The following is a 25,857-nucleotide window of genomic DNA, read 5'->3' as shown; positions in this document are numbered from 1 at the left end:
TTACTCTGCTTAGCATTGCAAGGCATAAGTAATTTAGATGGCTAAAGTACCATTTTCAAAGATGACTTCAGATATATATCTACACGGGGACAAAAAACCCGTGGATATGGCTGGCCCAGCTCAGCTGACTTGGGCTCATGGTGTGCTTTGGACTGCAGGGCTAAAAATTGCTGTGTAGATGATCAGTCTCAGGCTTCAGCCCAAACTGTGGGATCTCCCACCCTTGCAGGGTCCCAGAACTCAGGCTCCCACCCAAGCCTGAACAGCTACACAGCAATTTTTCAGCCTGGAACCTCAGCCCGGCAAGCCCGAGTCAGCTGAGCTGGGCTGGGCCAGCCATGGGCTTTTTAATCACTATGTAGATGTACCCTTCTGCACCTAAGAATGCAAGTGTCATCGAAAGTCAATGAGGCTTAGAGCAGATCTACACTACTGCTTAAGTTGATCTAACTTATGTCACTCAGGGGTGTGAACCTCCCCTCCCCCAGAGCACACAGCCACTACCTGCCAACATAGCTTCCGCTTCTCGCTGAGGTGGAGTAATTATGCTGACAGGAGCGTCCTCTCCCAACGGCTTAGCACATCTCACCAGAGGCACTACAGCAGCGCAGCTGTGCCGATGTAGCACTTTAGTGTAGACTTGCCCATAGGCTCCTAAGTGCCTGAATCATGTCTGAAAATGGGATTTCACTGTTGAAATGCTAAGCAGAGCAATGCCTAAAAATCTGGGCCGAGTCACTATAAGGCAGGCCTTGATTAACATCCTGAGTTTTTTAAAAAAAGCCATGGGATTTTTCATGACCTCAAGTTTTCAAGGCCTCAGTTTTGAATCTCATGTCCCGTACTAGATGTATCAAAAATATTTTCCACTCTTTTCTAGAATCCCAGAATATGCTAGGAATGGTCGTTCTGCGTCCAAATGAAGATAAAACATATCTTATTAGGAAAAAAATAAAAATAAATAAAAGCAGAGATGTAGGAAAGCTTTTTAGGGTAAACTAAAAGAATAACCCAAACCTGTGGGTATTTACCAGTCATCAGAATTCATGGTTTGGAGAGTGTCAGAGATATTAAGTTAGCATAGTTTGGAAAAACAAGTATGTTACTGTAGAACATGGAAGTGTAAGAGATTCAGCTACTAGAACTGATCTACAACCTGCCCTAAGTACCCAGGTGTGCTGATGTTTCATAATACAAACATCCATTTTATTTTGAAATTTACTCTGTGAGGATTCTTTTGTTTTGAACAGCTATTTATTGTAAAGGAGATAGAGGCTTAGCAAAGTATCATTTAACACATCTAATAAAAGAAGAACTGCGTCAGAATTTGTATTTCTGGAAATGGCTTTCAACTGACTTTGCTATTCTTCAATGTTTTTATCCTGTTAGGGAAAATAACCCCCCTCCCTATTATCTTAGGCCCTAGGCCTTTGAGCAAAAATAATTTAGAGCTTTAACTTAGCTTGTTTTACTGTATAAAGGGCATGCTGAGGCAGAAAGATGTAGTCAGGGCCCAAAAGAGGAACTAGATGTGGATAAAGGGGAACCAGGAGATCTGTTTTGATAACAGCTGACCCTGCTGTCGAGACTACAGAAAAAGTGCTAAAACGGTAAAACCGCAGACTTGACTGGCAAAGACTATAACAGGAAAATAGGAAAATGTGTGAGAGTTGCTTGCTAAATAGCAATATGTATGCCATAGGGTAAATATTAGTCATGTTTTGCAACATTAGCAATTTGTGTTCTAAATAAGGCTGTATCTATGTGTGACGTTTTGCGGTTTTAACCTTTATAAGCTCAGTAACATTTGTAACAGGCAGGTCAGCCTAACCCTTGCAGGGCGACATGCTGGCCTCCGCCTGTGCACAGATGTATATTCAATAAAGGTGCCTCAGGCTGTCTGATCAAATCACAGAGGTGGTCTTCTTTTCCCCGACAATACCAAAAGATTTTTAGGCACATGATTTTTCACAAGCACAGAATAAAAATAGATATCTGCCCTTGAACCTTAAGCCAACATAAAATATTTACAAGGATAGCATGACAACAAGGGTGCTTCAGTCAGTGTAAGAATTTGGAATTCCCCTGATAAGCTGAGGCTCTGTGAAGTGTTATCACACTATTTATACCAAGTGTTATAAGGCAAATTCTTATACTGAGGTATATGCATCCAAAGAAAATTCAACCTACTTTATAAATCCTCAAGCAGAGAAGGATAAAAATCCTTTTATTTCACCTGTCAGCAGATTCTTTGTTACTGCTCTGATCTACTTAATTTTCTTAAATACCGTATGGAATACACAGAAATAATCATTTTCCACTGTGGGTAAGTTGAATCACTGTCTTTAAAATTTGTTGAAATTAAGTTTCAAAAATCATACCATATGCCAAAGAAAAAATATATCTGTAAACAAAGGAATATTGTGATTTTTAAAAAAATGCTTATTTTAAGTCTAAGGTATTTTTTTAAGCTTTGTACTGTAGTTCTGTTTTCTCTGCCCTGGTCTACTATCTAAGGGCTGTTTTGTGCTTTTAAGCCAAAGATCCTGATAACAGGGTGAAAGTATAGTGTCCCTCCTCCCTGACCAACTTAGCCAGTGGAGTAGGGAAAAACGAAGACATGGCCTACTTCTTGGTTTGAGGTTTCTAGGGCTGCTGGCCATGCAGGACTCCACAGGGCCGTGTGCCCTAAAGGTCCTGATCCAACTCACCGAAATCATTGAAAAGATTGCACAACACAATGACTGGAATTGTGGCTTTCCCATGAGCAGCATCTTCTTGTACCCTGTCCCCACATTGCACAATCACAGGTGCTACTAGTCACAAGCTACCCCTGCATTTCCACAGTGAGCAAACTGTGTGCACGTGCAAGTTTTGTGTATGTGTGATAAAGGGGTGATAGTATTTTATATGACCAAGGGGAATGATTTAGCACTTTTATGAAGTCATTGCATGCATATGAAGAGCAAACAACTAGTAATTGATAGATTAAGTATCCTCATGCTAACTGATGGCTGCTGACCAGGCTGTTAAAAGTCCGGTCGGTGGCACAGCTCCCTGCATGCTCTGGCTCCGCGCACCTCCTGGAAGCAGCCAGGATGTCCCTGCAGCACTTAGGCGCAAGGGTGGCCAGGGAACCTCCACATGCTGCCCTCGCCTCGAACACTGGCTCTGCCTCTCCCATTGGCCAGGAACCGTGGCCAATGGGTAAGGTTGGAGCAACACCTGCGGGCACGGGCAACGCCTTGGGGCACAGGCAGTGTGCACCACACAGAGCCGCATGGCTGTGCCTCCGCCTAGGGGTCAGACATGCCGGCGGCTTCCAGGAGCATTGTGGAGCCAGGGCAGGCATGGAGCCTGCCTTGGTGCCACTGCGTTGCCAACCAGGTGCCACCCAGCTTTAGCCCGCACCCCGAAGCCCCTGCCCCAGGTTGGAACCCCCTCCTGTACCCTAACTCCCTCCCAGACCCTGATCCCCCTCCTGCAACCCAATCCCCTATGCCAAATCTGAGCCCCCTCTCATCCCCAAACTACCTCCTGGAGCCTGCACCCATTCCTACATCACAACTCTCTGCCCCGAGCCTCCTCCCTCACTCCAAACCCTTGGCCCCAGCCCCACCCCAGAACCTGCATCCCCAGCACCTCATCTCCTCCTGCATACCAACCCCCTGCCCCTGTCCCAGCCCAGAGCCCCCTCCCTCACCCTGAACCCCTAATTTCTAGCCCCCTCCCAGAGCCTCCCGCTGGAGCCCTCACTCCCTCCTGCATCCCAACCCCCAGTCTGAGCCTAGTGAAAGTGAGTGAAGGTGGGAGAGTGAACAATGGAGGGAGGGGGGCTGGAGTGAGTAGGGGCGGGGCCTTAGAGAAGGGGCGGGGCAAAGGTGATCAGTTTCGTGCAATTAGAAAGTTGGCAACCGTAACGCTAACTGTATAATGAAGTATGGCAGTACTGAATGCACAGCAGGTGGATAATCTATATAACTAAAAATATATAGTTCCCAGTAGCTTCATTTTGGGAGGTGCCACTTTGTTTGGTTTCTGAAGAGAGAAGGAGAAAGAAAGAGCAGTTCTGACAGAACACCTGAATGCTTTGTGCAGCAGGATTTGCTTCACAGTAGCTTGTTTAAAATAGGAAATGGCAAAGAATTAAACACATTTGGTATTTTTTATATTCTGAACTAATTGCAAAGGAGTGCAGCAAGCAGCACTGCTGCAATGGACCATTGCATAAAGGGAGGGATGATCATGTGCTTAAGGGTCAGACATAGGTGCTGGAATTAAGGGTGCTGCTGCACTCCATGGGCTTGAAGTGTTAAATACAGGGTTTACAGTTTGGTTCCATGGCTCTCAGCATCCCCACTATAAAAAATGTTCCAGCACCGCTGGGCTCAGAATTGAAGGTCAAGAGACGTAAGTTCTATTCTCAGCACTGCCATAGTTTTCCTGTGTGCCCCTGGACAGTAATTTACACATTGTGCTTTTGCTTCCACACATGGGTCAGATTTGCTTCATTCGTTCCTTTGATCAGGAAGGAAAAAGTATCAGGGTTGACTAACATAATTAGGATTTAAATCAGAAAGAACAAAACCTTGATTTAAATAATCAGTTTTAATCATGCATTTGAATTTGTAATTTTTAGTTATTTTCTGAAAGAAAAGTTGATTCTCATTGATTGGTAACCATTCAAACTTACTGATTTACAACTAAATATAGCCTTTACACTAAATGTGGTACTTCTTTTTGCTAACAATACACAGGATCTATACACATCTATTTCCAACTCAAGACTGAAATAAATGGTGGAAACTGGTGTCTGCCCTATGTACCTGAGAGTGAGGGAGGAGAAAGACAGACAGACATTTAAGCAATTATACAGCTTAAACATAAAATTAAAAATCTGAATAAATGTAACTTTTCAAACATAATTGGTGAATTATGCATTTCTTATTTACTAGATTATTTTTTACTTCTGCTTTGTGTCAAGTTCTGTTTGGAAGGAAATTGCAGTTCAATTAAAATGTGCAAATGCTTATGTTTAAGATCATAAGAGAAAAAGTTTATCAAAACATGCTTTGTATTTAAAACTAACTGATTTATTAACACAGGGAGCATTATCAGTAGTTAGTAAATTGAAAGATTTTTTCTGGTCACCAAGTCCTTCATGGTTTTATTTAGAACTAGTAGATCTCATCCACTCACACCTAGTTTTTATTCATAGATTGGAGGAGGAAAACAAGCTTTCCTCTTTTTCCTCCTCCCAATTGTTTGGTTTTTTTAAAACTTTGAATGAAGTAGTCATTGAACTGTACAAGTTGAATAGACTGAAATGAAGACGATATTCTCTCTCTGCACCTGCAGTAGAGGAGACTGCTGTCAAAAGCTGGTTTAGCACTTCAACAAACTCTGGATCCAGGTGCTCAACCGATGACTTTCACCAGATCAGTGGTCTTACTTTCTTTAAAGCTTTGGCAGTAAATATGTACTGCTAATGTTAATTGTTTTATTTCATTTTAAATGAATTTAATAGATTATAGCAAGCCTGCACAACATGTGGCCCATGGGCCGCATGCAGCCCACGAAGGCTCACTATGCGGCCTATGGGGGGATTCTAAATCCCACGCACACGTTGCTCTGCGGGCAGCCCAGAGCTCTTTAAATCCCGGCTGCAGCCGGGATTCAAAGGGCTCTGGGCTCCCTGCAGTGGCGGGGAGCCCAGAGCCCTTTAAATCCTAGCTGCGACCGAGATTCAAAGAGCTCTGGGCTGCCCGCAGAGTTTTCTGGCCGGCTGTGGCTGCAATTTAAAGGGCTCAGGGCTCCCTGCCACTGCGGGCAGCCCAGAGCCCTTTGAATCCTGGCCGCGGCTCCTGCGGATGAGCTGGTGCTGGGATTAAAGGGCTCAGGCTTCTTTCAGTGGCAGGAGCTCTGGGACCTTTAAATCCCTGCCCTAGCCCCACAAAGTTCCAGGCTCCCCCGGGCCCTTTAATTTGCCCCCGAGGGCTCCCAGCCACCTCTTCAGCTGGGAGCCCCTGGTTGATTTAAAATAAAGTATCAACTACCCACCCCCAACCTTCCTTTTTGGCCCACAGCTGTTTTGGTGGGGCGGCGCTGGGGAAGAAGGGTTTGTTTCTACAGGACTGGGCGGTGCTGGGGCGGGGTGTTTCCATGGGGCCGGGAGGTGCTGGGGGGAGTGTTTCCACGGGGCCGGGGGGTTTCGGCCCTCAGCTGTTTTCTTTGGAGTAATGTGGCCCTCACCACTTTATGAGTTGTGCAGGCCTGGATTATAGTATGGTTTAGACTTTAACATTTAGTGTTTAAAATTTTAAACAAGTTTATTCTTTAAAAAAAAGTGTTTGATTTTTTTTTAATCTAATTTTTTGGATTTTTAAAAAAAATCAATTTTTACTCATCCTAAAAATATTGCAACTACACTCCTTGCAGATAACTCCCTCTTCTGCAAGCACATAGTGGGTGAGATGCAAAGTGCTAGTTTTTTCTCCATTGTGGTGAATACAACCCGGTATTACTAATATACTAACAGGGATGTTTTGAGTCTAAATCCATTAATGTTTGCGAAGTGCTTGCAGATCTTCACATGGAGGTACTATACAAATGCCAAATTATTATTAGTCTGTAGTTTCAAAAGTTCTGACAGTTGCTTCTGTACAATGCAACAAATCACACACACACACACACACACACCCAGGCTCAGTTTGACAAAATTTCATTTAAGAAGCAGCAGTGCACAAAATATATTGTAATCCCCTGTTCTCATCTCCTATACAAAATGACTTTCTAAGCCCTGAAAGATTTACAGCCTGGTTAATCTATAATGTTTTTTTCTAAACACTACTTTAAACTTCTTCAAAATACTGTACAGAGTTGCCATATGATCCATAATATTTGCGCCCATATTATGTCTCATATGTCCCTAGGGTACAGAATTTATGTTAACATTTGATGCCTTTAAAACATTCCAGAGCTAGGCAAATATTTTCTTCATTTAATCATTAATGTTTTAGTGCAATAACTGACCAAAGGGAAAATATGGTGACATAATATTACAAAACTGTTTAAGAGTTGAAAATATGATTCAAGTTAGGAAAAATATTTTAATTTACTGTTTAGAGTGATTTCATTGCCAGAAAGATAGGATATATTTATACCCTTTGGAGATTTTAGAATGATCAAGAACTCAAAAAAATACACAAATATCTTAGTTGCTGTTAGGTTTTAAAATGGCCAAACCAAAAATAAATAAATAAAAACAAGAGAAAACAAGTTCATCTGGATTTTTAAAATCAAAACTACGGCAAAAAAATCTAAGCAATTTAAGTTTACTCTATGAATGATTATTACCTGAGATCTTCAACCGATGTCAAAAAACAGCTTAAAGTTTGTACAGGACCTTGTATCTCAAAACACTCAACACACTGTATAAAAAGAATCATTTTACCTACCATGGAAATACAATCATTTCTGAGATCAAAGCACAACCACTATGGGACAGCATTTTTAGAACAAGATATGAAGAATAACTTAATTGAAGCTACAGGGACAATTATAGGTAGGCAGATTTTGGAGCTGAAATTTGGCAAGGGACCTAGGGTTAACTACTCTTAAATGTGAATCAAGACCAACTCTTGAAAAATTAATGACCAAGTGATCAAGGCCTTGATTTCACACATTATCCAAAAGCAAGCACTTCAAGCTGCACAGTGTTGCTTAAGCAGCAAAGAATCCTGTGGTACCTTATAGACTAACAGACGTTTTGGAGCATGAGCTTTCGTGGGTCAATACCCACTTCGTCAGATGCATGTAGTCAGGGCCGGTGCAACCATTTAGGCCAACTAGGCGGTTGCCTAGGGTGCCAAGATTTGGGGGTGCCAAAAAGTGGTGCCCCTCCAAAAATTTTTTAAATGGTTGCAGCCGCTGCTGCTGGAGGGGCTGAGCTGCCGACGGCAGCAGCTGCCTGCAGCCGGCAGCCCAAGGTGTCCCCCGGGTCAGTGCGCCGCCGCCGCAGCCCGGCAGCCCAGGGTGCCCCCCACCTCAGGGAGCCGCCGCCGCCGCGCCCAGGCGCCCCCGGCCCCGGGGGTCAGGGAGCCGCCGCCGCAGCCAGGGCACCCCCCTCCGGGGTCAGGGAGCCGCTGCGCATCTGGGCAGCCAGGGCGTCCCCAACCGCCCCCGGGTCAGGGCACCCCCTGCCCCGGGGTCAGGAGCCACCGCCACAGCCCAGGGCGCCCCCCCCCCCGGGGTCAGGGAGACGCCGCCACATCCGGGCAGCCCAGGGAGTCCCCACCCCCCGGGGGTCAGGGAGCCACCGCCGCGACCCGGCAGCCCAGGGCGCCCCTCCACCCCCGGGGTCAGCAAGGCGCCGCGCAGCCCAGGGCACCCCCGGGGTCAGGGAGCCGCTGCCGCATCTGGCAGCCCAGGGCGTCCCCACCCGCCCCCCGGGGTCAGGGCACCCCCTGCCCCCGGGTCAGGGAGTCACCGCCGCAGCCCAGGCGCCCTCCCGGGGTCAGGGGCCGCCGCTGTGACCGGCAGCCAGGGCACCCCTGCCCCGCGGGTCAGGGAGACGCCGCCACATCCGGGCAAGCCCAGGGAGTCCCACCGCCCCCGGGTCAGGGAGCCACCGCCGCGACCCGGCAGCCCAGCGCCCCCCGTCCCCGGGGTCAGGGAGCCGCCACCACAGCCCTGCAGCCCAGGGTGCCCCCGGCCCCCAGGGTCAGGGAGCCGCCACCGCAGCCCAGGGCGCCCTCCCCCCGTCAGGGAATCGCGCGGACCCGGCAGCCCAGGGCGCCCCCCGGGTCAGGGAGCCGCCGCCGCAGCCCAGGGCACCCCCCGGGGTCAGGGAGCCGCGCCACGACCCGGCACCCCAGGGCACCCCCCTTGCCCCCGGGGTCAGGGAGCCGCAAGACGCGTGCGCGGGGCGGCGAAATGTCCCGGCGCCTAGGGCGCCAGAAACCCTAGCGCCAGTCCTGCATGTAGTGGAAATTTCCAGGGGCAGGTATATATAACAGGCAAGCTCGAGATAATGAGGTTAGTTCAATCAGGGAGGATGAACTGATTGAACTAACCTCATTATCTCTAGCTTGCCTGCATATATATACCTGCCCTGGAAATTTCCACTACATGCATCTGATGAAGTTGGTATTCACCCACGAAAGCTCATGCTCCAAAACGTCTGTTAGTCTATAAGGTGCCACAGGATTTTTGGCTGCTTTTACAGATCCAAACTAACATGGCTACCCCTCTGATACTTGAGTGTTGCTTAAGTTTTTCTGGGACATTGGTTCACCAACTGATTCAGAGGGAAGAGTGCCACCTACTGAGTTATCAGTTATAGTTCCTGTAGCTTGCGGGTGGTTTTCCTTGGTGATCTACAACCCAGCTAGCCATTCTTAAACTTGTGCCTCTTACAGATTATTTTATATGCTCACAGAGGCATAGCTACATATACAATGTGCTTGCAATCAATAAACCTTACTCACTGTACTGTATCTATACAGAATGCAACATAGACAAATAAAAAGGGTGATTGACTATCATCATCACTACATGAGTGTAAAACTGGTGCAAGATCTGAATCAGGCCTCAGATCCAGGCCCGGTGTAAGGAAGTTTGCACCCTAGGCAAAACTTCCACCTTGCACCCTGCACCCAGCTAACCCGCCCCCACGGCAGCTAACCCTTTTCCCCCCCGTCCCCCACGGCAACTAACCCACCCGGGAGACCTCCCCTGTCCCCCAAATGGCAGCTAACCCTGGCCTGGGGAGACTCCCCCCACCACCACGCGCGCTAATCCCTGCTGGGGAGACCTCCCCCCGTGGAAGCTAACCCTGCCTAGGTTACCCGCCCCAGCTCACCTCAGCTCCGCCTCCTCCACTGAGCACGCTGGCACTGGTCTAATTCTCGTCCCCGCCCCGGCTTGCGGCACTGATTGGAGGAGACTTAGAGCTGGGCTGTGTGCTCAGCGGAGGAGGCAGAGTGGAGGTAAGCTGGGGAGGGGAGCTGTTCCCCTGTGCGCCCCCCCCCGTTACTGCGGGTAGCCCTCCCTGAGCGCCCCCCCCCCAGCTCACCTCCACTCTACCTCCTCACCTGAGGGGACTTTTAGGCGCCCCCAACCACTAGGCGCCCTAGGCAGCCGCCTAGTTTGCCTAAATGGTTGCACCGGCCCTGTTCAGATCTCAGGGATCTCTCTGTCTACAAATAACTGTTTTGCTGAATTTCATGTTTATATAAACAATTAAATATCATGCCTTATTATTCAACCTTTGCATAAGCAGGAGCAACCACACTGATTAAATTTGGTCAACCAAGGACAAACGAATTACATTTCTTAGGACATTAATGGGATAAGCTAATGACACACAGGATGTTAGAGTCCACAATACTATTTGCCATTAATGGGGAATTTGCAGCTATTACAGCCATAAACATGGAGAAGCTGAGACTATACCCACAAATTTGAACACCATTTCATACGAAAAAAAACCAGCCTAGTTATTTTAATCCCTCTGTTCTTCCTCTCTGTTTCAACATTAGTGTTATATTTGTCTTAAAGACTTCACTTCTGTCTATATACTGAACAAAAAGTAATTATTTTAATGAAAGAAGGTTACACAGAAAACATCTAACAGCACAGCTTGCTAGACTCATCCTAAATGCCATGTATGGAATGCTGAGCTCCACATTACACCTAGCGGTTGAATGTTGACCTTTCCACCCAGACTCTACATTCCACTTCTGATATTTCACAGTTCCAGTTACCTAAAAGAAACAGTGAATATGTCCACCCTTGAAAAAAAATGACAGAGTCTTAGGGCTCAGGTCTACAGGCTTAGGCTCATGATAAAAATAGCCATGTAGAAGTTCTCACTTGGACTGGAGCTTGGGCTCTGAAACCCAAGGAGGGGGATGGGTACTCCAGCTCCCAAAGAAGAGTAAGGTAGAGTTTACCGGAGAGCGTCTCCCATCGACACAGCGCACTTAAGACACCAAGATATGTCGACCTAAGCTACGTCAACTCCAGCTATGTTATTCATATGGCTAGAGTACAGTAACTTAGGTTGACTTACCTCGGTAGTGAAGACAAGCCCTAAGAGGTAACTGGGGTAATTAAAATTTGCATAGTGGTTTCCAAATAGGATTTCATAGTAATTTCTGCTCTTCACCTCTGAGGTGTGTGTGGCACTTGCTTTTTCTTTTGTATGAGTGTCAATAATTCATTGAAAGATATTGAAAGTGCACAGAACTGTGTACAATTATACAACTGTGTATGCAGGTAACCCACTGGTCAGTGTGTATTACACCATCCTGCTCTGTGCTCAGTGGACAGAGGATGTGATTTGGTTACAGCCCCTAGCTGCAGAGCCTGCTCTTTTGCTGTTGGAGACACTTGAGCATTTAAGTCTGGAAGTGCCTAGTTCAATACGTGGTGTGCTGGCCAAGATGACACCCATCAAAGACAACTTTGATGCTCTATTTCAAAGGCTAGTTTTTGGCCTCTTTAACAGTTTGAACCAGTATGTCTTTCAGTTCAGGAGGCTCGGACTTCTGTATTTACCAGATACTTTTTGCTGTATATCAGATGAGTAATCGCTGTAACACTGAAATTGCTGATGTAAAGTAGTTTACAAATTTTGATATTTGGCTGCTTCAGACAAATGTAAGCTTCTGCCAGGTGTGGTCCACAGCATCAAGGGCCAGGTTCAAATGTCTACAGGTTCTTTTTATAATTAACAAACACCACCAGTTTAAATGCCCACCCAGAAACATGGGAAAAAACTAAATATCTTCTCTGAATGTCCCTAACAGCCATACTTCCCCTCTTGCAAGCACTGAGTCTGAGTATATAACAAGGAAATACTTCATTAAGGGACCTAACAACAATATATGAATAATAAGTAAAGTGCCCATAACAAGAGTATCCTCAGCTATAGCCCTTAATCTTAATTCGCCACCCAGGGGTATGAATGTTCAATATACAAATATTCCTTTAACACATCACTTTCCCCACCTTTTCCCTGTGCTTCACTCCACTTACAGTTAGGGGTCAGTAGTTAGTGTAGCCCTCGAGTCTAGGAATGTACTCAGCCAGGCCTGTCTCTAGCCCCTATAGGAAATGCTGTCTAATCTGGTCCTCTCAGTTCAGTCTCAATAACCCACGAATTCGGAGTTTGGGTACATTTCTAAAGACACATCCCTTAAGTGTCACTTGGAGGCTTTCTGGGTAGAAAGCTTATGAAAATGCACTCTCTGTAGTCATACTTTCCCCTCTTCACCAACCAGATGGTGGTAGAGAGCTCCTGCCCCCATGGAGTTCTGTTCGTTCTTTCCCCTGGTCATCTACAGTTAGCTCCCTATCCTCTACAGCTTCAGGCTACATGGCTTATACAGACAAAGAAAATATCTAGAAAAATATCTAACTTTGCAATGAGTAATAATGCAAGCTCTGAATATTGGTAGGAATAGTTGAGAAATATAGTAGGATACCATATTTTGCTGCGAGATACCATATATGTGCAGGGTTGGGTTGTGGCCTTTATGCAGAGCTGAACTTCTGCAAGAGGAGCACAAGAGAGACTGTGCTTCAGCTAGGAGCAATCTCTATTAAAGAGCTACTCTACAGGCAGTGGGGTGTCCAATCTGCTCTATCCCTTAGTGGAACATTTTCTCCCTCTGCTCTGTGTGCTGGCCTCTCTCTCAGGTCGTCTGGTGTGGAGAGGAGTCTCTGCTTGTTTCTTAGGATGAGGAGCAGAAGCTAGTAGTTCTTACTCTCCCCAGAGTGCAGGGAACATCAGGACTGCTATTAGGAGAGATCCTGGCACAGATGGACAGCTTCTTGCACACCCCAATGTCCTATGCAGCCTGGCAAGGACCATTGCGACTGCCCCAGATGATTTTGTCTAAACAATCTCTGTAGTAACTTTAAAATCTCTCCTCTTTTCTCTTCCTCTAAATAACTATTCTTAAAGATAAAGGGCCCAACGCTTACTCATGCAGCAGTCTCACTGAAGTCCCATGCAAACAAGGGAACTCCTTGCATGAATAAGGATGACAAGATTGGGCCCTGTAGTGGGGCAGTCACCCCAGTCTGGTGTGGAAGGGGTTAAAAACAGCCCTGGGAAAGGGCTGCCCCAGGGGGACAGTCAGGAGCAAGCTTGAGGCAGCCAATCAGGGCCCTGCTGGGCCAGTATAAGAAGGGCTAAGGGAGAAGCTGGATTAGACTCTCTCTCTAGCTTTGGAGAGAGATGGGCCTAGCTGCCTGAAGGAGCAAAGGGTCCCTTGGACAGAGCAGTGCTGGGGAAGGGGCAGGCTGAGCTGAGGAGCTCCAGCCTGGCAACTCCCCAGGCTGAGGCCTGGATAAAGGCCTACGCAGGTACTGGGGCTGGGAGATACAGCCCAGGAATAGGCAGAGGCAGCTAGTCCAACTCCCTAGCCAATGATGAGCGGCCATTACTGACTGCGGTTTGCCCCAGTGAGAGGGGGCTAGGTGATCACTGGCAGTAGCCACTGAGGCAAGGTGAGTATAGAGGGTTGGGGGTTCCCCTGGGAGGGGAGACCCAGAGTGTGGGGGTTCTGCTGGGGCAGAACCCTGAGGTAACGGGGCACTGGGGTCTGTGAGGGACACAGGGGCCTGAGGCAGGTGAGCCACCAGCCCGCAGAGGGTGCTCCAAGGCTGAAAAAGAGCTAATTCCCAGGATGACCAGTAGGAGGTGCCACACCACTGATTCTCAACCTTACTATGGGCCTCCAAATAGGGACCACTGCAGTTACACTGATGAGGAAATGTCTGATTAAATTATATTAAACAAAACATTCTGACTCAATTTTCTCACACTGGGGCAACAAATACATTACAAGGGCAGACCAATAACACCGGTCTACAATTTTTGAGAAGTCGTCTGCTTCAGAGATAAAATGTGGTATTTATTATGTATTTTGATGTGCTGAATTCAAATATGACAATTAAAACAACTGATTGGCTACTGTTTCTAAGATATTTAAGTTTTTACATTTTATGTCTATGTATATTGTGTAGATAGTAGAGTTTTAATCATAAATTGTAAACCTAGGTCTTTTCATGTGTTTATGGTTGCTTTACATGATAATATTTCACCTGTCCTGTTTATGTAACACTTTAAAAATCAGCAAAAGGGTTATATAAATAAAATTTATTATGAAACAAAAGGCAAAAAACTATTATGTACATAGTTTAGTCCTATTCAGTGTCTACTCGGCGCTTCTTGGCTTGTCTCTTGTATTCATTAAATGGAGCATCTCTTGTCACTGTCCAGCAATAGTCTGCAAGCATTGATGGGCTCCATTTGCCCTGATAGCGTTTCTCCATTGTTGCAATGTCCTGGTGAAATCGCTCGCCGTGCTCGTCGCTCACTGCTCCGCAGTTCGGTGGAAAAAAATCTAGATGAGAGTGCAAAAAATGTATCTTTAGTGACATGTTGCAACCAAGGCTTTTGTATGCCTTGAGGAGGTTTTCCACCAACAACCTGTAGTTGTCTGCCTTGTTGTTTCCGAGAAAATTTATTGCCACTAACAGGAAGGCTTTCCATGCCGTCTTTTCCTTGCCATGCAGTGCATGGTCAAATGCATCATCTCGAAGAAGTTCACGAATCTGAGGACCAACAAAGACACCTTCCTTTATCTTAGCTTCACTTAACCTTGGAAATTTTCCACGGAGGTACTTGAAAGCTGCTTGTGTTTTGTCAATGGCCTTGACAAAGTTCTTCATCAGACCCAGCTTGATGTGTAAGGGTGGTAACAAAATCTTCCTTGATTCAACAAGTGGTGGATGCTGAACACTTTTCCTCCCAGGCTCCAATGACTGTCGGAGTGGCCAATCTTTCTTGATGTAGTGGGAATCTCTTGCACGACTATCCCATTCGCAGAGAAAACAGCAGTACTTTGTGTATCCAGTCTGCAGACCAAGCAAGAGAGCAACAACCTTCAAATCGCCACAAAACTGCCACTGATGTTGGTCATAGTTTATGCACCTCAAAAGTTGTTTCATGTTGTCATAGGTTTCCTTCATATGGACTGCATGACCAACTGGAATTGATGGCAAAACATTGCCATTATGCAGCAAAACAGCTTTAAGACTCGTCTTCGATGAATCAATGAACAGTCTCCACTCATCTGGATCGTGAACGATGTTGAGGGCTGCCATCACACCATCGATGTTGTTGCAGGCTACAAGATCACCTTCCATGAAGAAGAATGGGACAAGATCCTTTTGACGGTCACGGAACATGGAAACCCTAACATCACCTGCCAGGAGATTCCACTGCTGTAGTCTGGAGCCCAACAGCTAGACTAGAGCCAATCAACAATTTTAAGCATCATTTTTGTTCTCAGTGACCCAGAATTAGTAAAGTTTGACTACATTTATTTCAGAAGCATTTTGGCTGTAGAGCAGTGTAATAAGTAGAATATCGATAGCTAGCTAGCCAGATAAGACAGAGTGTAGCAATACCTTCCTCCCAGACGTATGGACAGCAATCATCTTCAGATCCAACTAACAACGCCAGTGTTTACAGGATCTCTTAGGGCCCAATCTTGTGAGCATCTTCATGTCTCACTAATAGGAGCTGAATGTGCTCAGCACCTCCCAGGATAAGGACCACAGTCTATTCTTTATTTGTGGCTGCTACAAAACAGCTGAGAATTGCTTTTGTCACCTAGTCAAAAATCTGGTGTGCTGAATCTAAAAACACACGAGTTCAGCTGCTTATGTAAAATGCCTAAATAAATGAAAAGGGAAATAAATTTCTTACTTTGCTCACTTGATTGAGTATATAGTCATCTGTAGGGGAAATGAAGTTATTTATTTTATTTATTTGCATATATACACACTATCAGTACAGTTCCTGTTTTCCTCTTGCTCTGGATTTATAAAAGAAATTAGTCTGACAACTTACACCCCAAGTCTGTTGATACTGAGTCTGAAAATTGCCTTTGAAAATTAACATTGTATTTCTAAGACTGTGTGCACTAAGGCTGAAATGTAGCACAGCAACTTTAATGTGTCTCATTTACAGTACCTGACATAATATTCTTGTGAAAAAAAACGGTCATGAAAAATCCATCTACAAAAACTGCATAACACGCACTTTATTTACTTGGAACTGACAATTATTCAAGATTCTAACTAATCATGAAGCCACATGATTTCTTCAGTACAGAGGGAGTCTAAAGTTACCACCACTAAAGACCAAAACAAACACTTAACAATCCAGCCATGTGTGTGCAATGTAGCTAAATTATGGTGTTAGATGGTGCTGAGACCTCCCTACTAAGTAAGAGTGTTTTGATGAGGGTGGGTGGGTGTGAGCGAGAGAAAGATTTTGGCTCTTTACCATTACAAATAGACTCAAACAGAAAAGACCCTTTAGGTCATCCAGTGCCTCTCTCTACCAGAGTTGGCATTGTTCTCTGCTCTACATTTACTGGTGTTTTGTCCAATCCAGTTTTAGAAGTTCCCAAATCACGTAATGTCCCTTTGGACTCACCTCCTGGTCACTCAACTTTGGCCTGTTTGGAAAGACTGAAAAACTTGCAAGGAACAACTTTCCTATACAGAATATTTCATTTTATGAATTAAAATAATGACAAACTCGAAGCAAAACAACTTATACTTAATGCCAATAAAAATGTAACCCTGTAACCTGAGGAGTGGAGTTCAGAGCTTGAGTTCCAATCTGAGTTGCAACTTCAAAGCCCTGTCTATACTGATATTTTTAGAGTGCTAGTATGAGCCCCGCTAGCCCAACTTTGTCTACCTGGTCTGAAAGGTTTGCTGCCGTGGGCTGTGTAGACATGCCTTAACTGTCCTCAGTCACTCTTAGGCCATATCTACACAACAGACTTCTACCATCAGGGCTATGTTTGTCAGGAGTGTGAAGAGGGGTAATCCCTGACCAACAGAGCTGTCCCAGCAAAAACCTCTAGTGTAGACACAGTTTTTCTAGCAACGCTGTGCTTTCATCACCATAGCTTGTTTTGCTCAAGGCTGGAGAGTTGGGGAGGCGGGGCGGGGCGAGGCGAGACATGCTGGAATAAGCTATGCCAGTGAAAATGTAGTTTTGCCAGTATAAGCCACATCCACCCTAGGAGCACTTTGCCGGTAATATATCCCTATAGCTATACTGCCAAGCATTCCTATCATAGACCTGGCCTAAGTGACATTTCCTGTGCCAGAATAGCTGTAGAACATTAAATGCAATGTGGTCTGTTTTGCAGGGAAAATTGTGCCTGAAGGAACAGAAAGAACACGAATGCTGAATGTGTGGAGACAAGTGAACAGAGAGAATGGGCTGGATCCTGCAGTCCTTAATCCTGCAAAACTCTTACTGAGTGCAACAAGATTTTTACAGAAGAAGCAATGTAGGCACATGCTGGATACAGTGTGTATAAGAGAGCCAAGAATGGTGGAGCTCTTAGTGGTATCCAGGGAGCTGTACATCCTGTGTTAAAAATGGAAATTTTATATCGTAAGCAAGTCATTTTGTCCTAGCATTCCTTGACAATCTCTCAGAGAAGCAGAAGTAGGATTTTTCCTGGACATAATACAGGCTCTAACTGGGACATTTCTGTTCTTGATCAAAATCCAGGACTGCTTCCCCAAGAGAATCAAATTCCTTTATGGCCAAGGTGCTGGCTTGCTACTGAGGTGGTCAACAAAGTAGAGTTTAGCTGGAAGGGGAGAGAGCGCAAAGTCTCTGCTTGATTCTGCTGTCTCTGTATCTCAGTCCTAGCACCTCCCAAAGGGGCAGTACCCCCCAAAACCTGACTGAGGTGGGGTGGGTTGTCTTGGCCTGAGTCTCTGGCTAGGCATGTGGATAACAAGGATTGCTGATGTTGTTTAATCATTTCAATACTTTATAGTTTTACAGTGACATGATCTTATTTTTCAAAATGATTTTTTCTTCCCTGTTACTGTGTGAAAGGCCCACACAAGCAGCAGGGGGAACTGATGACTGCACAGGGGAGAGATGAGAAAGTGACCATATACAAAGCATTCATCTCTTTCCATTTATATTACTGGTGCCTTCATTGCAAGGCCTGTTATAAAACAATGTGTGACTGTTAAGTAGATGCTTTCTATTCAGACTGCAAACTCTTCAGACCAGGTACCATGCTTACAGCACTTGGCATGCTTGAACCCTGACTATAACAGGTTACTGCAATATTAGCGTTAAATAACAAAAATAAATGTTATAGGCATTTAGATATTACCTTTAATAATAGCAAGTAACATACTTTCAGACAAGTATGATTTTTGTAAATGAAAGCTAATTCCTTTAAAATAACTGGTAAAATTAGCCAATTTAGTTCTGCCATAAAATAGCAAAACTGGGAGATTAACCAGCTTAACATTTGTTAGTCTTGCTTGACTTACAAGTCCTCCTATAGAGGTCACTGAGGCTGGCTATTTCGAAGTTAACTGTGTTGTAATTTTCAGCAAAACTTCACATATTTAGGATGCTCAAAAGTAATTTTTCTTCTCCTCATAATTGAAATGAATTATGCCAAACTCCACTACTGAAATTCCAGCTAACTAAATTTAATGGCACAATGACTCATCACCAAAGACAGACATGAAAGCAAACCATATGACTGACGATACTCACAGATGGTTTGAAATTTCCATTGGAAGAGCCTGGAAATTATCCTTTTTTTTAAAAAAAAAAAAAAAAGGGGGGGAAGGATGGTCTTGTAGCAAATGCACTGGACTGGGAGTTAAAGTTTGGGTTAGAGTCTCAGCTTTACCACAGACTTCCTTTGTGACTTCCCAAATATCACTTAGGGCCTGATTTCTGCATAGATATTTGCATGCCTGATCTGCACATGCATGCATAAGAAAGTCTGGGATTTGGACATGCCCATAGCTAGCTACGTGCTCCTCTGGCCATGTAATACACAAATCCCCAACCTCTGCAAAAACAAGAAGGCATGCATGAAAACATCTGCTCAATGTGTGACAGCAGTCATGGATGTTTTCATGCAAAGCGGCTGGAAAATAGCCATAAAGAAGCAGCCAAATTTCCTCTGGTGTAAGGAAACTCTTCCAGGATGTATAAATTTGATGTAGCTGATGCTACACCACTAACTTTCTCCATCTGCATAGGGACATAACAGGGGCAGGATCAGAGCAAACCATGCTCAGGCCAATTCTCAGTCAGTGGAGTGGTTCTTATTAGTTAAGGGACATAACTTAGAGCAACCTTTTGACTATTCTAAGTGAAACGGGAGATTGGTTCAACCCTTTACAATCCTCAAGATTTCTGGGTGGAAAGGTGGCTTTCCTGCCCCCAGCTGAGGGTTCAACCTCCTTCCAATACTAAAATGAAAATACTTATCTACCTCATAGAAGTGTGGTAAGGATTAACTGAGTATTAGAAAGCATTTTGAGATCCTCAGATTCTGGTAGAAGGCTTTATGTAAATAAATTATCACATATCAATTGTCACATTATGTTTACCTTAGCAAATATTGTGTTGGCCAGTAAGGGACCTGTAATACACACTGACCAGTGGGTTACAATATCATTAATTATACATATCTAAACAATGGTAGATGATATCAGCCATCTCTACACTCCGTGTGGACATCTCTGAAACACCAATTTTTTTTTAATTTTTTTAGATACAGCATCTAACTAGCATCTTCCAGAGAAGGAATTAATACAGATATTTGCTATAAGAAAAAAAGAGCAGAAAGTCTTTCAGCACAGTAGATTACAAGAAACTGTTTGTTTTCCTTTTTCTGAACAAGGTGGTCAAGAAAATCCAAGCACTGGCCTAATGTTAGTTAGATACAGTATCACAGTTACCACTATTCTAAGTGCTAGCATTACAGCTAAAGGAAAAAACTGGTCACAGCGTACGTAACCTTGTTTTCTTACTGGTCACACTTCGTGCCACATGCACTGCAGTTGTGTTATCTACAGAAGCTAAGCAAAGCACTGAATGCCTCACAACTAGTATTTCCCATGTTAGTTTATACATTGGAACTGAAGGACAGAAATTAAATCATGAAACTTACAGTTAAAGTTTTCTATTGTATTTGCATCTAGGAAATGTCTTATTAAAACAACAACAACTATTACGCTTTCTTTTCTAGGACAAGCGTTCTCATAGCCAGGGAAACATTTTGTTCAATAGTATTTCATCAGAAATGTTGCAATGCGTTTATGTCCCTCCTTTAAATATATAAGCAAAATAGTTCCTGAACTGTGAATTTGCCACAGCCCACTTATTCTTTTTTATAGTTCTTAAAACAGTCAGTGAACTTTGTAGTCACGAAAATGAGGGGCTAACAGCACTAGCTTGGGTCAGGTATTGTACAAGAATGCTCTTGCAGAGCTCTGCCAAAGCATTTCATTTCTGACTTGCAATTTCCAACATCAGCCTCTTGAGCTGAACTTGCTAATCAAGACAAATTATTTCAGGTATGGGGTGGTATAGGGGGGTTGTGTGGGAATATATAGGGAGAAGGCTGAAAAAGCTGAACTCTTTTTGACTTATGACTCATTCCAAGATTTGAACTCCAATCTCAGGAGATAAAAGACTAGTGTACTAAAACATGTTGTGTATGACTTACCACTGATTATTCCAGTTTTCTGCTTGTGTAACTCCAATGACATCAGTAGAGTTACATAGCAGTTAAACTGGAGAAATACAATGATGATCCAGGCCCACTCCCATTTGGCCACTAACCCCTCTTTTTTAAATGTAAATAAGCTTGCAGTGTCCATTTAAAAATACATTTTTATATCTTTTAACTCTAATAGAAAAAATATTTAGAAAAAACTTTTTAACAGATGTACATAGTCTCTGAAACTAGCATTATTTTCATTCTTCCTTCCTGAAAAAGGACCACTTGAACTAAAATCTAATTTTAAAAGAAAAAGAAAGATGTTTTGTCCTCCAGACAAAATTAGCAAAGTCAAATTTCATTATTTATGTCCAAATTACAGCAGTGGCTAATAGTATTGAGTTACTAAAAAGACCACTAGCATTTTGCAGAAATCATATCATAAGCTTCTATGCAACAAAATGCTTGGGACTTTGATCACGTGCTAAAAAGTGTACTGTATGGAAGAGTCCTACGTGGACTTTGGGGGATGGATGTGTCATCTAATAAGTCATTTCCGTTTCTGAACTGTATGATTCTAGGGACTCCACTGTAAACAACGATAAGTACATTCTAATTTACATTATTGTTATCACTGAAACTGTATGTATGACCTGTATCAGTGAAGTTTTCTGAGTTTGGTATTTATTATACCAACATTCCTTGAAGTAAAATACTAAGAGAGAGAGATTGTAGAGATCGGGAAAGAAGAATAAGATAAGTTCACACTTATTCCTTCTCTTCCAGCATCTCCCACTGCAAACACACAGACACTTGTTACAGTAATTTTGGTTTTTTTGTCTACATCACTTCAATGTTATTTTGATTGTATTAAGTAAACTCCAGTCAAATATCTCATTTTTTTAGCGATTTCTGAGATCTAATGTAACTGGAGCAAACTAAAGTAGTTGGGCAGTTGCAAAAGAGAGAAGCAGAAAGCTATTTAACTAAGAGGGAAAAAAAATATCTCCTGAAAGTACGTTAGTGTATTTCAATCAACAAACAGGCAGGCCCCAATGTTTCAAACTTCAGTCTGAGTGACAGTGGCAGACCTTCAACCTGTAATGGAGTATAGAATTTACAGAGTACTATGCAACTTCACTCTATGGAGAAAGAGGCATATGATAGTTGTTATCTTTCCTTTAAGAAGATATACCTTTACTTGAATCAAAATACCTTAGACAATGTATAGCGTATCTTACATGCATATATTTTACTTGATATTAGCAGAAAGAGAATATCTTAACCATTGCAGGACCAAAGCAATTTACAAGCGACAGATAAAAAGGTTTGCTATTTTGTAACTAGGAGCATGATCTTAGAATCACTTTACTTCCATAGTTCTACATAAATATCATTATCTACTTAGCTTATTATGGGCCTCTTCCAAAGTCTGTTGAAGTCAATTGGTATCTCTTTGGTCAGGGCTTATACCATCTCATAGGCAAAGAAACAAAGTGAAATTAATGCTATTGATTAGAAATGGGCCCAGACTAAAACGCCAGATCTGAACAGCCCTGAAATTTGGGAACATTCAGATGTGGATCCAAATTTTGGGCCTGATCTACAACCAGTTGAAGTCAATGGAAAGACTCCCAAGAGACTTCAGCTCTTCTTAAGCAGTGAATGAACAAAATAATGCAGATAACATGCTAGTAGAAAATAGTGACTGACTCAGATTCTCGACCTTGAATACTCAGTTATATTGTATTGGGAACACTTGCCAGTCTTATTGTAAAACATTTAGAGTTGTGATATTATATTTATAGACTGTATTTAACTTAAAATAAAAATACAATGAAGATTTTAATGATAAATAGTAAGTCTTGTGGTAAAGAACTAAAGCCAGAATATGCTGTAATATAAACAATAGCTACTTACTTCAGTTTTTGGTCGTGCTCCAGTTGACACTGAGCTTGGCAAACCATCTAAATCCTGGTAGCCTGCCCTCTTATTTCCACATATTCCCTTTCTCTGATGATCTCTGTGAAGAAGGCCTGTCTCCACCTTAACAGGACACTGTAAAGGAATAAATGAGTCTTTAATAAAGAAAGTAATAAAACTTTTAAAAATGCAAACAAAGACAAAAATACAATTGGTACTGTGTCCATTAAGTTTATATGATGTACAGTATAAGTCAGGCCTGAAAGGTTATTTATTTTTTGCAGCTGTTTATATTTTATTATATTAGAAATTCAGATCTTGTCTACACTGTTTTTTCTGGAAGCCTCTATGGAGAGCTGGTAGGATTACATATGACATCATAAAAACTAAGCAAATGAAACTTGATATTTTGAAAGGAGAAAGTTACTTTTATTCAAATTGTTTTTTTCAATTCCCACATCCACTTCCTGTAACTCAAACATCCTATAAACAGTTAGGGGAAAATTTCTTTTTGTTAAAGAATCATCATCCATGCTACTTCAAATTAGAGACTACGAATGCTCCTAATCCATATCTTTAGATCCTTTGAGGACTAAGAAACCTACACAAAAGCCACAACAGACTAGATTTGACAGTCTTGGCAATTCTGAAGTACAAAAACAGCTTATAATTCCCAGCTGGCACAGGACATAGCTCCTCTCCTACCTTCTCCCTGCAGAAACTGCATGGATTCTACTGGTTGTGTATTCACTGTGCCCTTTTAAGTTACCTCCACTTTTTCCATAACAGCCTATTTACAGCACCAACAGCATTTTCTGACCATCTCCCCAGAACCTGAGGGGAACAGAGGTAGGTAAGCCTGTTTCCCTCCCTCAAGGCCTCCATATTACTGAGCTCAACTAGCCCTGGTCTCCTCTCTCTCTCTCTGGCACTTCCTTCCTTCCCTTTTATCAGCCCTGGGCTGATAGGCTAATAGGCTCCTTATCCCATCCATCCAGCCAACCTGATTCTCTAATTACCTCCATCAGATTTCTCAAGGAGAACTTAGAATCATAGAATACCAGAGTTGGAAGGGACCTCAGGAGGTCATCTAGTCCAACCCCCTGCTCAGAGCAGGACCAATCCCCAGACAGATTTTTGCCCCAGATCCCTAAATGGCTCCATCAAGGATTGAATTCACAACCCTGGGTTTAGCAGACCAATGCTCAAACCACTGAGCTATCCCTCCTCCCATAACTTAATTAACATCTGAGAGATCAGAGTGCAGGCTCATCTGTTGGTTCTCTGCACTCTATCACAACACCCCCACATGCATTTTAAAAAAAACTTTTCCAGTTGTCTTCTTGTTACAACATACAAGAAAAAAAATACAAATCTATCTGGAACATTAAGGGTTTAAAATAAAAAAAATTCAAGAAAAACAATTTATGTTCCAATAACAATGTTAACTTAGCCACACTCCACATATATAGTATCTTCTGTTCCAGTTTTTCTCGTTATGTGTGTGGCTTAATATATTATTGTGTATGCTGAAAAATGTCTACCTTAAATAATACAAAATGGGTTGCTATGAATTGCTATAATCTAAAGATTTCCATTTCCTGATTTATTATTTTAACTCTGCATCTTTGATACTGCAGCAACAATTGTATTTTTGCAATGTTATTTGTATTTATAAATAATTAATATACAATCCACATTTGGTTGATTTTTGATAGTTTTAAAACTATATGCGAAACATATTTTTTTAATTTAAAATGCTATTTGTTATAGTTATTCGTTAAAGGCTAGATAGAAAGTTTATAAGTAGGGTAACACATAGCTATACTGCACCAAGAACAAAGTTAGGAGAGAACTGAGTCTTAAAATCAGCTCATTCCTTTGCTCCTCACTGGTTTCAGGGGGCAGTAACCTACCGCTAGTCTATGCCAGTAATGGATTATTTCCTCTGGTACATTTGTGGCGCTGGAGGGTGGTGTGTTGTAGGGTTGGAGCAATGAAAGTCGACAACGGACCAGAATTTAGTGTACAATGTTTTGTCATTTTGAGAGAAGAATTAAGAAAAATATATCATTTGAAGGCAGTTTTGTTTTATTGAAAAGTCTATCTCTGAAATTAAAATCAGACTGTATTATCTATATTTTTTTCTGTTTCTCCTATATCAGTACTATATTTATGACTGATATGAAACTATAAAAACTCACAGATGGGATCCACAGTTCCCAAATCTGCTGTTTTTTCTACTAAAACACAAAGTATTGGAAATAACATGGAAACTAGACAAACTGTTTAAGCAGTAGTGGAAGATACTGTGCACAGCAAAACTTCTTTTCTGCTGTTTTGTTATGCACATTATCTTCCACTAATGTTATTCTTCATGTACAAATACTGAAAAATATTTTCCAGGGACGAAATGTACAAGTTTTAGAGGAGCTGTACTACTAATTGCAGTTTTCCAAAACTAGTGAACTTTCAGCTGAAAGCTAGACCATTTTTGAGTGGTGGTACTTGCAGCATATAAAAAATAAACGGGTCTGAGAGAAAAATTTTCAGCAAAGAATGTGATGCCTGGTGAACTGTTTTCCCTCCCCTCATACTTCAATTGATCAGACTCTGAGTCCTATTCCCTGTGCCATTTCCCCATGTGAAACTGACTAGCAGCAATTTGCAGTTTGAACAGATGCAAAACAGGGCATGGCAAATGAAAAATTGTTAACATTTTCTTTTTAAAAATAATTTAAAATTTTTAGAACATAGTTTACACCTAAATCCTCATGTAAATATTGTCAGCACTGAAAAATGCTGCTAATCATTTCATCCCCCCATGATCCTACATATAATTCATTAGCAGTGTGTATTGTTTTCTGTATATGGTAAGCAAATTTTACTCCTCCCACACAAAAATTCGATGTAACAGAGTATTATTCATGAAATATATATGTGAGAAAGGAAGACCTAGAAGATCACAAAGAATCACAGAGTTCTTCAATTAACAGATAAATACACTTCACAAAACAGTGGCCTGATTCAACGACATGATTATACCATGGGCTACACTCCTGAGAGAGCATCTGCTGTGCAAAATAAATGCTCTGTCATTTGTTAAAAATTTCCTACTTCTTCAAGAGAGCAATCTTCAGACTAGCCGCTCCAACAAACATGCTGTTATGTATACAGTATAGTCACCTGCCTCTGAGATCTTGTACTTGAGATTTCCCCGATTAAGTAAGTAAAATCAGTTTATGTCTGAATATTAGTAACATCATAGTGGAATTTTCAGAAGCTTTCTCAATCCATCACTAGCTTCAAGCTCTCAGCAGCT

General features: G+C 42.8%; 1 protein-coding gene across 2 annotated transcripts in view; it reads right to left on the bottom strand.

Moving 5' to 3' along the window:
• Positions 1-25,857, bottom strand: part of STARD13 (StAR related lipid transfer domain containing 13) — a 551,580-nt gene that overhangs the window by 361,545 nt on the left and 164,178 nt on the right. For both annotated transcript variants that reach the window (XM_032791937.2, XM_032791938.2), the window contains exon 4: positions 22,533-22,670. In XM_032791937.2, coding sequence (XP_032647828.1) covers positions 22,533-22,670 — 138 coding nt within the window. The remainder of the gene's footprint in view (positions 1-22,532; positions 22,671-25,857) is intronic.

This window comes from Chelonoidis abingdonii, chromosome 1, assembly GCF_003597395.2.
Source record: "Chelonoidis abingdonii isolate Lonesome George chromosome 1, CheloAbing_2.0, whole genome shotgun sequence".
Lineage (NCBI taxonomy): Eukaryota > Metazoa > Chordata > Testudines > Testudinidae > Chelonoidis > Chelonoidis abingdonii.
This window is presented reverse-complemented; position numbering and strand designations above follow the sequence as displayed.